The sequence below is a fragment of the Poecile atricapillus genome, chromosome Z (genome assembly GCF_030490865.1).
Source record: "Poecile atricapillus isolate bPoeAtr1 chromosome Z, bPoeAtr1.hap1, whole genome shotgun sequence".
Taxonomy (NCBI): domain Eukaryota; kingdom Metazoa; phylum Chordata; class Aves; order Passeriformes; family Paridae; genus Poecile; species Poecile atricapillus.
The window spans coordinates 37065422-37080875 of NC_081289.1; the positions used below are offsets into that span (position 1 = coordinate 37065422).

General features: G+C 36.5%; 1 protein-coding gene across 1 annotated transcript in view; it reads right to left on the bottom strand.

Moving 5' to 3' along the window:
* LOC131573888 (phosphatidylinositol phosphatase PTPRQ-like) overlaps positions 1-15454 on the bottom strand; it is a 121870-nt gene that overhangs the window by 46755 nt on the left and 59661 nt on the right. The window contains exons 40-43 of the mRNA XM_058828235.1: positions 14565-14716; positions 12820-12961; positions 10981-11250; positions 1037-1369 (exon numbers count right to left, since the gene is read on the bottom strand). Coding sequence (XP_058684218.1) covers positions 1037-1369; positions 10981-11250; positions 12820-12961; positions 14565-14716 — 897 coding nt within the window. The remainder of the gene's footprint in view (positions 1-1036; positions 1370-10980; positions 11251-12819; positions 12962-14564; positions 14717-15454) is intronic.

A 15454-nucleotide genomic window follows, 5' to 3' on the forward strand; every position in this document is an offset into this window, starting at 1 on the left:
ATAAAAAATCAGGCTTTTATGATGTTAACTATCACAGTATCCAAGTCTTCCTGTGCTCACATCACATGATTATAAAAATATGATTGGGACAAGGTAAATATCTGGGCCATTGAGCAGTCCTTGGTACACAGCTGTTTAAGTACTTGGTAGCTCCATTATTATTACTTTGTAAGGGGAAATGACTGAAAAAGCTGTGATTAAGCCGGGCAACTCATGGTGATTCTCAGTCATTCTACAGAGGCTATAGACCAGATATTCTCTCTACTAGGATGGCTGCAAACTGGTAGGGAAAGTCATATATCCCCATGACAACTGCCTAAATAATTTATGTTACATGTCCCTTTCTCTCAAATATTTAGTGGTGACTTATTTATGACAACTACCTCTTCTCTTGGAAACTAAATCCTCAGCTGAGGAATGAGAGTTCTAATATGTGTCATGGCAATCCTGTACATGTTACATGGCTCTGATTACTAAACTCTGCTGGTGGATATGGTCTTGGAAAGAAATCTTAATTCCTCTCAAACTATTGCTTAAATTCCATTGCCAAAAACACACAACAGAATTTCAGAAAAACTTTACAATGTTAATGGACAGAGTTTTAGTCAAATAATTAAACAAATACTTTTTCTCATTGGCACACCCCACACATTGGCACACAGGCGAAATTGTATTGAAAAATGGCATATCAAGTCACACTAGCAAAAATTCAGACTTACCAAGTGTACACCTGTAGTACAGCTGAGGATTGAAATTGTTGTTGGGTAAGCAGTAAATATAAAAGAGTGTATACAAAATCCATTGAAATATCAATCAGTGTTAGGTAGTTAGGTATGTATACCTACCACATGACAGATATATAGATATATAGATATATATAATAGATCAGGAGTTGTTATAAAGTTGCTGTAAATCCTTATTGACTTCACCAGTGTCATAGGTCTATGAAGAAAAACTTCTACCCAGAGTTCCTTCTTATTTAGATGAACATCACATTGTTATAGCATTATGAGACATGACAGACATCCTTACTTACAGCCAGGAAGGGTTTGAGTTGAAATCCAGGGTGAAGAACTGCCATAACCTACATTCGTACTGGCAGAAACAGCAAATCTGTACCATCTGTATTTTTTCAGTCCATACACCGTGTTTTCTATCCAGTCATACATGACATTTTCATATAAATACTGATGCATCTCATGTTCAATACATTCCATAGCTTCCCAGTCACTGCAGTGGATGGATTGTAGCTGTGTGGTAATCTTGTAGTTTTGAAAGTAGCCAAGGATAGATTTTGGTGATCTCCAATGCAAGGTCACACTTGTTGACTGCACGTTGGAAAAAACAATATCCCTGGGAGCACTAGGAACTACAAATTAAAACACTTGTAAGATACCTTAATTTGAATGAGAAGTGATTTCAACTGTACTAATTCTATCCACTGTTGAAAAAAATATTTTAATAAGCATATCTAAATACCAAGATTCAACTTCATATATTTAATAAACAATATTTCCAATGACATACATCACACTGTACATATTTAGGTGGCATACATTTACTATAGTTTTGAAATAAAGAAAAAATCTTTCAGGCATAGCATGTAGGACCAGCTTTGAGAGATATGACATTTCTATTGCTACTTTTGGGGCTATGTCTCAACTAATGGAGGGAATGTTACACAAGTTATTTTTGGCCGACCCATAGCATCTTTTACTGTGGCTTTTAACTGGCATTCTTCACCTCTCATTTAGAAAGGCTCATGTGTCCCCCTCTCTTGCTAGTATATTAAATTCTCAAACAACATGTTGAGGAAAGTTTTGTAAGTCTCTTGTTCCACCATCTGAACGAAAAGTACCAAGACATGCAATATGTTTGTCTAGCATTGTGCTTTACTAGAACACGAAGAGAAAGAGCTGAATAAAAGATAAAAAACAAACTTCCCACAAACTTTGCTTCCATTAATTTATATGCAGGTTATATTCATGTCCATGAGAGAGAAGCAGTGCATATGTGTACATACATATACATGTACACACATTTACCGTCTATATTGAGTCAGCAGTGTACTCCCAGATTTCACAGACTAGTTGCAACATATGGTTTTGTGCTTTATCACATAGTCATAGAGAAAGTTAATATTATCTCTAAGACTCTGTAAGATAATACTAATACTCTCTATGGCAAAAACTGTGCAGAAAAATCAGCTCAGGAATCATTGTGTGCACATAGCTTTAAAGTGTGCTTTAGAGTCTTTGGGAGAAGAGGTATCACTGGTAAAAAAAACACACGATACATCCTCAGACTGAAACTGAAGAAGTCCCAAGGCTTACATAAAGAAGAAAAGGATCCCAGACCAACGTTACTGGAGAAGAAAGAGAAAACACTCCTTTTTCTTTTCTTTCAGCCTATGGGAATATCTGATCTTTGCTTTTGTCTGCAACAATTTGTTTATTAAAATCATCACATTATAATAAGCTGAAACTTCTCCTTTAAATATGGATGTTTAAAAAGAAATGTAGATTCTGAATCAGACAAAGCTCTGTTGATGAAAAGGTTGAGAAATTAAAATTCCTTCAAATGAACCCAAAGCAGGTGGAGCCTGCAGGAGAGGGAGTAGGCAGAGAACCACAGGCCTTCCCCTGTTCTTCCACTGAGCTCTTTTGCACAAGTACACAACACCACAGTATGAAACAGCCCCTTGGGCTCCCATCCTGCTACACCCTAACCAGACACAGAACAACAGCAAACTATATAAAAAGAATCTTTGCTAAAGACAACTCTCATCATTATACATGGTGCTATCAAAATTGAAGTTGTTTTTCTCTGTTGTTAGCATTACAGAAAGTAGTAAAAAACCTCAAAACATGCAGTACCATTCTTGCTTGCTCAGATTCAGAGATGTAATACTTATTTAATCAACTTTCAAAAAAATAAAACACTGCAATATTTTCATAAAAACTTTATAAACTGTATTAACTATTTGTGTAAATGACAAGAAATGTATTATTTTGACTACTAGTTTATGGTAAATAAAGGCAGAGAAATGCCACATGGTTAGCAGAAAATTCCTGTATTTTTCCTCCATTAATATTTTATTGTGTTGTAATGTAAGCTGTTAATATCTGTTAAGATACTGCAAAAATATGAATCCTTACACACTCAAATATGATAAAGAAAAAATGTGGGCTAGAAGAGAGAATTAATTATTGGGTTATATTCCAACACAGAAATTAGGGTTTGCCATAAAGCAGATAGTAACTAGTTATTTGCTGGGTGTTAGTGAGAAGGTGGAAATATATACCTTCAATTGCTCAAATGTGCAGCAGGTTAAGCCCTGGCTGGCACAACTGCAGTCTCTGCACCTAAAACAAGTCAGGTTAAAGAGGCTGGTCCCATTGCAGTGCCCATGCTGTAGACACCATAGTGGCCTTTCCTTCCTAAGGGGAGTATATTGTTCCCTTATTTTCAATATGGATGTTGAAATAAAAAATATTTGAGAGTTAGCAATTTCGCAGCAAAAAGGAAAAGACACTTGGCTTTCATAGAACTAGCAATTATATCAGGCAAAATGATGGTGGCTCTGATTTTTGGGCTCTCCCACAGACTAACAAAATTCTAATAAATGCAGCCTCCATAAGCTTTCATTACATTTGGAGAGACAAACTCAGTGAAAGTGGGGGAAAAATGGAGGGTGGAGAAATGATTCTCTTTCTATCTGTCCTTTTTCCCACTGACTACTGGGGGTGCCCATATACATTATCTTCACAAGGCTGAAAGTAACATCTGTGATTATCCCAGTAACACTACATGAAAACCAACGTTTTTAAAGATAGACTTGCAGGTATCCTGATAGCAGACAATCAGACAAGCATTTCTTCTTTCACACAAAAATTTTGATAACTATTTTTTGTTGTCACTTTTCCAGTTTATGAAGACTCACATAAAAAAATATTTTGAACCTAAAAATCAAGGGTCAGTCAGCAGAATTAACAGTAAAATTTTCTTTGTCATTGCCTACAGACCTTTAAAATGTAGTCAGAGCCTTAAACGTTAGTCAATTTAAAATCAAGCTAATTTTGTCTCCTTCCTTACACAGACAAATCAAAAATAAATGTAATCACTCATTAGAACAAATGAAAATACGTGACCGAAACTGGAGCAGATCAAAGAGGTTTGGTCCTAAGGCCACAGTGAAGAGCAGTGACACCCAGTGGCACAGTATCTCTTGAACTTGGTGGTTGTGTTCAGAGACAGTTTCAAGACAGCTATGCTATTGGGTTACAGATTACAATTACTCTAGCATGGAGAATCAGATTTCCATTCCTCAAGAATGACTAAAATTCCCCCAACTTTTTCTGTCCACAGATGGTACTGATTTGAACATACCATTCCATGCTTCCTAGAGCAATCATGCAGCTTGTCTAAATTTTCTAAACATGACTTAACTATGATGAAGTGATCACTGTTCACACTAAAATTTATGGAAGTCAGAAACTGCATATTTTTTAATTATTATTTCAGGTCACCTTGGAACTGTAGAAAGACTTATTATCAATTTTCTCATACAGTGACAATTTGATATGTACCTAATGGGAATTGTATTATTAAACCAAATTTCCAGAAAGGTGCACTGAAAGAAAAGGTACTAAGAAGGTTGTGACTGAGGTATTGTAAGACACTAATTGCTTAGGACCGTGCTCTGATTAGATAGTGGGAATTCTCATACTAATCCCAAATTTAAATTTCCTTAGGATCATACATAGGATCCCTTAAGTCTCATCACGTATCTCACAGTCTTTCCCTACTGTATTATGTTTGCTATAATTCATCTCTGTGAGTAGGGAATTTTTCTAAGTCTGAAACATTTGGTGCAATGTATTTCACCTAATTTTTCGTTTAATAGTTTTGATTCAGCTTCTAAAAGCCAGCCAGGGAGCTGGCAGAGAGGCTAACCATGAAATGTTAGTGAACTCAGTTTTTGGAGTGGAAGAGAAATGAGGTCTTTTCAGGTTCATCTACCATTGTTCATATGATGCCTAAATTTCAATGAAAAGTAACTGAAATCAGATCCACATGGGATTTTAAGCTCCTAAAACCTATTTACATGTCTGAGCTCTCACTGAAGTTAACAGAAAGCTAAACACCTAAATAGAAGTTAGTTTGGCAGATTTTGGCCCTATGCCTGTCTGGCTACAATGCTAAACAGCCCTTCCAAAGCTGGTGGACTGCTCTGAGACTAAGTTTTTATTTAATAACATAAATGAAAGGAAATTCTTGGTAGAAAAAGCGCTAGCACGTTGCAAAGACTCATATCAAGTTGAAATTAGCTGGTAGAACTGGTTTAAACTAACAAAAACGCTTGGTAGAAAAAAAACCTTATTCGCAACGCAAAAATAACCTAAGGGCAGCAAAGGACACACACACAAATCTTCTGAGAAAAGAGAGGTTATGGCTTTCTGTGGAGACTTTTGTGGAAAGCAACAACTACAGCTGCACAGGCCGCGAACAGAAGACGGTAATATGATATGGCATAGTTCCTAACAAAGTTAATAAAAAAAAGTCTGCCTACAGAACAGCTGCTTGTAGCTGGAGTTTGGATTAAAAGAACTGCGGCAGCCTAGAAGTCTGTTGGGCGGTATTAAGAGCATCAATAGCAGAAAGTGAAGAACAAAGTAGAACCGACAGCAGTGGGCACACACCAAAAAAAGTCTTCAGAAAATAGAAATAACTGAAAAGAAAATAAATATTCAGTATTGATTATCTCTATTAAATTTTGAAAGCTTAGTGACGCAAATGAATTCCATTGAAGGTTAAGCTTATAACCCTGACCATACTAAATATTAATGAAGTGTAGAATGCTAACTTCTGGAGGACTCATGTTATAAAGTCCTGCTCAGTATGAATAAGCACATCATGAATAGGAACCAAATTATTTTGCTAATATAAAGATGTAATAAAAAACTGTAGACTATTTTTCCCATGACTTGGGACTGACATTATCAGACGTGCTTTAAAGGAAATTGCACAGTTGAGAGTATGTTTTAAAAGAGCCCCTCTGGACCATGCTTCTCAGTCCTTAGCCCACTAGAAAACTCAGTCTCCAACTGTGGGATCTGAGTACTGAAAAATCAAATCATGCAAATCTAGAGAGAAGTGCACTTCTTTAAGCTAAAAAGAGAAGTAGTGAAAAGCTGCCTGTACTCAAGTCTTAGAGTACAGATTTTCCATTAAACTGAAACTGACTGCTTTTCAGTGAACATTGTATTTGACCTGTAGATGCTATCCATGTCAGCTTTGTACATATATGTCACCAGCATTTTTTATCTATTAATGCAGAGTTGACCTAGTCCTTACAAAAAAGACAAAAATTCCTTTTTAACACCGATTTTTATCAACCTTCTTATAAAAATAACACCAGTACAATTTCATTGGCAGCAACCAAGTGATCCTGCTTTCTTCTAGTGAATATTTGCCATCAACCTTAAAGCCAATGACTTAAATTTGGACCAAACAGCTAATCAGAAGATGTAAAGAAATCCATATTACATAAAGAAAATCCATATTAATAAAGAAAATTACGTCTGGGAAAAAAATTAGTTATCTTGGAAAGAAGTGGTTCAAAGATTCTTATTCCTAATTCACTCTACAATTTTTGGATGATTTGACTTTAATACAATTTCAAAATGTGAGCTTGGAGCAAGGATTGAACATGTGAAACACACAACCCTGTTCTGCATTAGTGACAGGGGACACTGAAGCTCTGCCATTTCCAATAGAGTGACTCTGCAGCAGGCTGATTCCTCAGAATAACCAGGGCAACACATCTGCACCTCACATCTCACTTGCAGCCCTAAGAACCACTTGAGGGCATGGGTTTAGATATTCTTACAGTGCATCACGGTCATCTGTCATTTCCTGCACTACTTAATGAGGAAAATCATGAAACTCCAGCTCAGAGCTGTCATGAACTGGCAGATCCTGGGAAAAGGATTTATGGTGAAGCATTTCCTTGGATGTGAAGATGGCTTTAAACTCTTGCTATGTTTTGTGCTTCTCAAAGGTTTGATTAAAAAAGGCCCGTATTTTCCAGTGGGAACCTCCATACTCCAGATACAAATCCAGAACCTTTAGAGTGTTCCTTGTGCAGAGAGTAAAGACATTTTGTGCACATGTAACAAAAGATGATGTCAATTTTCCACCTCCACACCAAAAGACCTGAGAAACTTCCCCATCACCAATTCCTTTAGGCACTACTCTTCTTTATTCACAAGGCATACATCTGTGTATAGCTACAAGTTATTAATGGCCTGGAAAATGAAGCCCAGATTAAATGAAAAAATGCTTCTTGGGCAAATTTCTAGCCATGTTTCTTTTAAATGTAAGATATGAATGAATGTCTGTTTAGCAGAAAACAAATGGTAGGGACTGTCACCAGAGTACAGTGGGGACCTCAATGTCATCTAAGCCTGTGTTCAGGTATGAGACTAGCAGTAAGGGGGAGAAGTAGGGGAATTACTCTGTGTATCTTAATACTGCAATCAATATCATTAATATTCTCATAAAATAATGAACAGTCTATAAAGAAACATCTGAAAGAAAAAAAGTAAAGCAAAAGCAGTTTTCTTTGTATTATTCATGCTTTGGATATCCCCAACTGGCTTTTTAATTGCTCTATTTTTATTGTAAACTGAACGACTGTTACACTTGCCTCAGATTTGTGAGTTAACTGAATATTCACAGCTTTGGTGTGCCTTTTGGAGAAGTTTCCTACTACTTCATGGCTGTCTCTTACTTCTAAAAATTCACTCATGCTTAATAAAATTTCATTTTAGTATGTGCATTATCTTGAAGATAATCCAAGGATATCTATTCAGTCATAAAATCCTAACTCATTTACACATGTGTATGTATATAATATTCTCTTTTATATTCCTTATAATGTATTTAATCACAAACTAATACTACCACTACAAAGCCGACGGCTTTTATAACATACTGCAGCCTGGCAGAGGTAGTTTACCATGACAATGGAGCTAGATTAGACACAAAACAGTACTAATCTCCTCATAAATTTCAGCTTCATGATTCATGTTTAATTGTACCCAGATATGAACAAATTTACCTCAAAAAGGTAAATAATCTTGCCAAGAATTTAAAGGTCAAATGCTATGCAGTGAGACACTGAGCCAAATTCGATTTCACTTTATGTCAGAAATAAATGCATTGCAAGTGACTCAGTGCTGGCTACATATTCTGTGACTAATCTTAGACCACCATAAATAAGAAGCTGACAACAGCTATAAAACTGTTTCCATTCCCATCCATGAATCTCCAATTCCTAGTATCCAGTCACTACAAAACAATTCATACAAACACATAGCTAAGGAAATGTCCTAATAATAACAACTAGTTTGTTGAAAATATGACTAAGCAACAACAAAGCAAGAAACGGTTAGTGCAGAGTTTGTGGCAAAAAGTACATGTGTTGGAGTATAAATCCTTCACTTAGGAAAACAACCAGTGATAAGACACATAAAACAAATACTGTTAAAAAAAAAAAAAGTCTAGTTTGGGTTTGTTCCCCTGCTAGCACAACTCTTTACAACACTATAAAACACTACCAGTCACTCGCTAAAGCCCAGGCTTAATCCACAGCTTTCTCAGTTTTTCCTCAAGGGCTAATTAAAAACTAATCCCAAATTTCCCAGAAATCCCAACAGTTAACTTTCTCAGGTGTCAGGCTTCTTTAACACTGCTAGAAGCCTTTCCCCCATCCTTCAAGGTGTGAAGCACCTGGGAAGTCTCCTGTTCTCCTCTGTTACCAGAGGGTAACATCCCTCCTACGCAACTATCTCCAAGTCTGAACTCCACCCCAGGTTCAGTCTTGCTCTGGCTCGGAGGATTGGCTGTTCAGCAGCCATGGTGTAAAAGAAAGCTTTGAGTGTTGCATTTGAGAAATGCTCAGAAATGCAGGAGCATACTCAACTGCATCAAGCACAGCAGCTCAGCTAACTACATTATTTCCAGCCAATACTGTAAAATGTTGTGTAAGAGTATGCTCTTCCCTAATACTTAAACAATTCCTTTGCCTTTTCAAAATTGGATTTTGAGCCCTGCTGAAGAACAGAAGTTTCTGAGCAAACAAGATGACAGATGAACCAGGCATATGTCTTAAATTGCCAAGGTTCTGGACAGAGGGGGACCAGCAGGGATCACAAACTGGCAGCATTTGTAAGGGAACTGTTGATGAGAAAGCCAATTTAGACTGAACATTTTTATCAGAAATGTGTATGAATGTGCCACGTCATAGTTCAAATAACAGATGTGGCCAGGCTTTAGTGGGATAGACTGTATCAGGAGGAGGGACAGTCATCAAAGTACAACCCTGGCAATTTTCACAATGTTGGCCAAAATATGCCAGCAAGGGGCTTGTCCTTATTTGGAGCTCATCCATTTGATCTGGAACCAAAGCAGCAGTAGCTCATCTGGCAACACAGACATGGTCCAGAGTCATTCAGACATGCACATCCACAAGTCTAATTTTAAGAAGTGTGGAAATCAAAGCTCATAATGGGAGACCAAGGCTCTGTGGACCAGAGGGATCCAGTGGAGGTGCATGCCACTCAGGAAGCTAGCAACAAGAAATCTGAGAGTAAGGGTAAATCTGATCTCCAAGTTCAATGTCTGACCCAAGCCTGCATAGCCGAGCTGCTCCCCTCCATTTGCCATCCTGAACCAAAACCTTATTGCTGACACAGATTCTTGTGTTTATTATTTGACAGATCTGAGAAAATTCACTCTTTCAGTTGAAGTATATATGAGAATGAGTGCTGCAACTCATCTTTTAAGTTATCCAAAAACTTAGGAATAAAGTATTACAAGAGCTAGGTTTGGTTTCTAAGCCTCATGGGGCACAGTTGTGCTCCTCCACTCCATCCTTGTGTTTTCTAATTATCCAGCTTTTCTGAAATAGAGGCCTCCTCAACTCCATTGTATAAACAGATGTCACTTCATCCAAAAAAAAAAAAAAAAAAAAGAAAGAGCTAAATGCAGTAATTTATCCTGTAATTTGGTATAAAAGTGAAATCTTATCTGGATGTTTCTTGCTTAACATAATTTTTAAATTTTTATATTTAACTATTACCAAAGAAGAAAAAAATCCCAAGAAATAGTCCCAAGAGTAAAAATCATCCCTGACTGGAGGACTGAAACAGGCCTTTGCTTCCTGGATCCAGATTTGAGCTCCTGTCCACTTTCAGTTTAGAAGCTAGGTACATAGCTAGTCACACAGAACTGACTCTATTTTGCACAGAATATCATCTCCATATTTCACATGCCAACTGAAAACACTGACAAGATTAGGTGAAGGTTGAAGTGTGTATGTGGAGAGAAAAACGAAGGAGACTTTGGGTAACAATTTTTCACTTCAATACCAGAAAACCTGTCTACGTTTTCCTTTGGATTTAGCTCGCAATTTTCTTTCTTGTTTTAAAAAATCCTATCCATGGAAAGTTATTACAAAGTTTGCTTGTAGAGGCTAAATTCTCAATTTCCTGAATTCAGAACAGCTTTATTGTCAATGAATTCATACCACTGTCAGTTAGTAAAAGCAAAACAACAAAAAATTTCACTTCCAAAAATTTTTTCAGACATTCAATCTCAAATATGCTAAATATACTAGGAACAAGGCAGATATTATAGGACAAAAAAAAAAAAAAGGTGATCATAAATGAATAAAATAACTCACATGGAAAAAGATGTTCTCAGTGTGCTTTTAAAAATGGCAATTTATTCTCATCACTAGGTGTGTTCTAAAACAGGAGAAAGAGGAAGCCCTGTTTCTCTTCATTCACTACTAGCAAGAAAATTAAACAATAGAATGATTTAACTGCCTTTATTGAAGCAGTCTCTTCATGCCTGCTTGTTTCATATTCATCATTGAAATTAAACAAAAAATTAACTTAAATAATTATTTACCTTTTTCTGGAAGAGTAGTGGCATTGCATATCTGTTCTTCACCATCACCAGCAGATGTTGCAGCTTTTATTTTAATTTGATAAGTAACATTGGAAAGCAGGTTTCTAAAAGTATGCAGTGTATCATGAGATGAAAGGTTTGTAGAATTTCCTTCAACTGCTATGATGTAATGTGTGATTATGCCGTTGGCTGAAGCAGGAGGGTCCCACTGCACTAGGATCGATTGCCAACTCATTGCAATACAACCAATGTTCTGTACAGCATCTGGCACTTAAAGGATACACAGGTATCAAAGATTAACATGCACACACAATTAAAATTGTAGTCACAGAACAATATCACTAGAGAAGCAGACCCAATGTTCAGAGCAAGAGTCAAACACTGCATTGTCAAATTAATAAAAGAAACACATTGAAAGGATGAAACTATGACTTTGTCCTAATTAGATTGTTCATTTCCAGCTACTCTGAATATGACTGATGTTAGTACTTGAGACAGAAGAGGCCATCTGTCTGGCTTCTTCCTAATTGTGTGCTTCAGTTTTGTTTTCCCAACAAAACCTTTTGCTCATATTTTCCCCATTTTATTAAAAAATACAGTGTACTATAACATATACAACATACATACTCCATAAACCTACTCCATACATATAACAACAACATCAACAGCAGAAGTTCCTTATTTATCTATTTCCTTATTTATCTGTCAGCCTTATTTCTTTCAGGCACTATATCACACTTGTCTGTACAAAAATCACTGGGCAGGTTTCATAGCTCTCATATCAATTCTTTTAACTTACTGTTCCCCATTTATTTGCTGAAGAAATCTTTATTCCAGCAGAAGAAATTTTTTAAATGCTCATAAAAAATTAATAAAGGTAGAAAATATTATAGTCATGTTGCAAATAGAGCAATTATTTATTAACTATTGGTTAAAGAGAACTGAAGAAAGTACCAGAAGTATGGAATGTCAGTGATGAAATGAAACAACTGATGGGTGACCATGGCTCTCGAGGTGGACCACCTTCAGCTGCAGGGGTCCAACAGCCAAAATGGACCAGCTCAATGATGGTGCAGATTTCTGATGGCGTAACTTTTCCCCAGAACCTCTGCTTTACAGTTTCTGGAAAGAATCTTTCACTGGAAATGTGATCTTAGCAGACATGTAGTCATCATATGGGATCTTTTTATTTTGGGATCTGCTCCCTTTGCTAACAGTGTAAAGGAACCTGGGAGCTCCCTAACCCATGCTTGTCCCCTGCACTGACAGCTCTTACAGAGCCTGCTTTGAGTTGCAAAGGAGCTACAGTTTTGCACAACAACCAGTTTCACAAACCCACAGGCTCTCTGTAGTGAATGTAAAGTATTTTACTCTTAGTGGCTAGCTTCCTTCCTAAAATACATTATAAAAAACACTAGTTAAAAATTTATATTTGTCTAATATAATTTCCAGTTCATTTGCCAATCTTTTGTCCAGCTGCTTTTGATACTGCTACTGTTCCAGTTATTTTCACAGGGATCTGAATTACTGCTTTGATCTGCAAAGACTGATACCTATCTAATTTTCCTCCTTTATCTGTGTTGCTATTAAAAGATTTATAGTAGCCATATAAGCCTCTCATTTCAGACGAGGACATTTTTAATTCTACACTTCCGAAATCAGACTTCAAACCCAGTCTACAATAGGAATATGAATCAGTGCTACACAGGCAAGAGACAATGACTAAGTGTTAGGTTATGTTTTCTTTGGACAGAAGAGGAATACTTTTGTTCAGGCATACAAGGAAAATAATATTAATATATTTTAAACTGTCAGAACTTAGAAAAAGTCACATCTAACCTGATTCCATTGTTGTAAATTGGACAGCATTACTGAACTGATTGCCATTCCCAAGCTTGGTAAATGCAGAGACACTGATAAAATAGGGGCTGTATGGGTCTAATCCAACGAGGTTTGTCTCATGGTTTGAACCTGAAATGTTCTTAAGGAAAGAAATATTATTAGTACACAATCTCTAGAAACATTGTGGACTTCACTTTGAACCTACTGAAGTGAACAGAAGATTTACAGCCATAGTTTTGCCTCTTCTACTCTGAGTAGCTTTCAGTCAAATACTGAAAACTATTTCCAGCTTCACATCAACCCCTCTCACCTTCTACTTCATTGCTACACCCCTGCAGTGGAAGAGGTCATGGGTCAGTTTCTACATAGACTGATGAAGAGTTTAAACAAGCAAACAAAAACAAAAAGCTAAAACTAAAAGCAAAACTGCAACAACAAAAAAACCCTCAGCTCAATTCCTTGGATCTGTTTTTCCCGGACCATACAAGGCATAGTTGTTCAAATGGTAAGACTATAATAACAGCAAGCTGAATTTCAGCAAGAAATTCTGATGAACATCTTGTGGGATCCAAGCTATCAGAGAATTACAGTACCTAAATACAGTATTTCTATATAAATTTCTTTCTCTGCCTTGCTGACACAACCTTAATCTAATTTCTTGCCCATAAACCACTACAAAACATGAAGAAATGTAGGGCATAGCTGACACATTCAAGTGCTTCAGCCTGTTTCTGTATTCTAATTTAATTTGAGTCTGCCTCAGATGGAGAGATCTTTGGTGGTTTCTATGAATACCCAAAGAATATGTTTCTAAAGGTAGAATCCACTGTAGAATCCACAGTTCCTCTTTCATGTGTGCATGGTGGCCTTTCAAGTATTATGGAAGAAACTGGGATGATGCCAGCACTTCCACAAAGGGGAATAACAGCAGACCTCACCGCAGCAATGCCTTGTCCTGCAGATTTTACAAGCGTCTCAGATGAGCAGGGCTCATTATATAGTTTCTAAGCTTGAGACGCAATCCTGACCTCAGCTTGCAGCCTTTGCAGTTCATGAAGCATTTCCTGAGGCCATGCAAGCAATCAGATTTAAGCCTTGATCAAATTTTGTATGTCATAAAATTACAGATTCATAGTTTGGTTTGAGTTGGAAGGAACCTTAAAGATCATCCACTTCCTACCCCCATATTGTGAGTAGGGAATCTTCCATAAGATAGGGTTGCTCAGAGCTCCGCCCATCCTGGCCCTGAATATTTATATAGCATCTATTTCAGTCACAATTTATTCAGTTCTTATTGTGCCAATTTTTCATTTTTTTTTTTAATGAAGACCTCTGAAGAGTTTTTACTTTTTCTTAAGGTGACTAGGAGTTACTGCTTTTTTCAATCTTGAAAGTCAATAGGTACTAAATAGTTAAACAAAGGTAGCCACAAAGCAAGTAACTTCTGTAATTTTCTAACATCAAGCTTACATTAAAATACAAATTAAGATTAATAAATCTCACCATTAATGAAACATTAGAAGCTCAAAGCACATTAAAATCTAACAATTTTTCCTGTTAAATTTGAAAAATTAAATTACAGGTATGGTGGGAAGGAAAATAAACTGTCTTAGCAAATAGGAACTTATAGGAGCTTCGTAATTCTAGGAGCGTAACAGCCATTTAAAATAGTCACCATATTTTTTTTCCTAAAGTATGAAAAAATATTTTAAAAGATTATGCACTTTTAATTATAAACATACCCAAAAAAATATTTTTTCAGTGTTGTTTTGATAAATCTTAAAATTATATCTCATAATAACACCGTTTGACTGGGGACTTGGATCCCATTTTAGCCACACAGAATCTGCGGTGTAGTTGATAATGGTCAAATTCTGGGGTGGAGCTAATGGCACTGCAAAAGAAAAATGTTATTGAGTTCCAAATCACAAATAATCCAGGCAAAACAATACACTTCAGACATGCAGGAGAACATAAGTGCTTTTGTTAACATTTGTATCTGAATTCAAGCTAACAATACTTCATTGCTATTTCAATATCTTTTCTTCCTCTTTGACATGAAACAAATTCCATTAATCCAGAATACATGTTTAGTCAGCAAGGGATCTTCTTAGAGATCTAACAAATCTATTAATCACTTAAACATCCCTACTGTCAGAACTAAGGCATTTAAGAGAAGTCATATTGCATATATAACTGGAATGCGATATACTTTGCTTCCTACACCGTATATGGAGCACAACACATCATATGTTTAAAAGATGTGTAATTTACCATGCAGGGGAGAGGAGGTCCATGTAAAGGAGAACTGTGTGAATGTGTCAGAAATATTTCCATGTTTTATCATTTTTAAATTACATGGGGGGATGAAGAGAAATGTACTGTTGCTTGCTTCAAAATCCCTGACACTCTGCAAACCATAATGCATTCCAAAGGCAGAAGATATTTCTTCATGGAGTTATTTTTGTAATCCTATGCAGAATGTGACCTCCTCTTGCACACTGTGGCAGGAGGAGCACTCAAGAAACACTTGCCTTGAAGTGTTTTCTTCTTCTGAAATCTCTTCATTCACAGAACAATGGAAAAGTAATTCTTCATAACAGGTCTGATGCTCAGATCTAAGATGGATGCA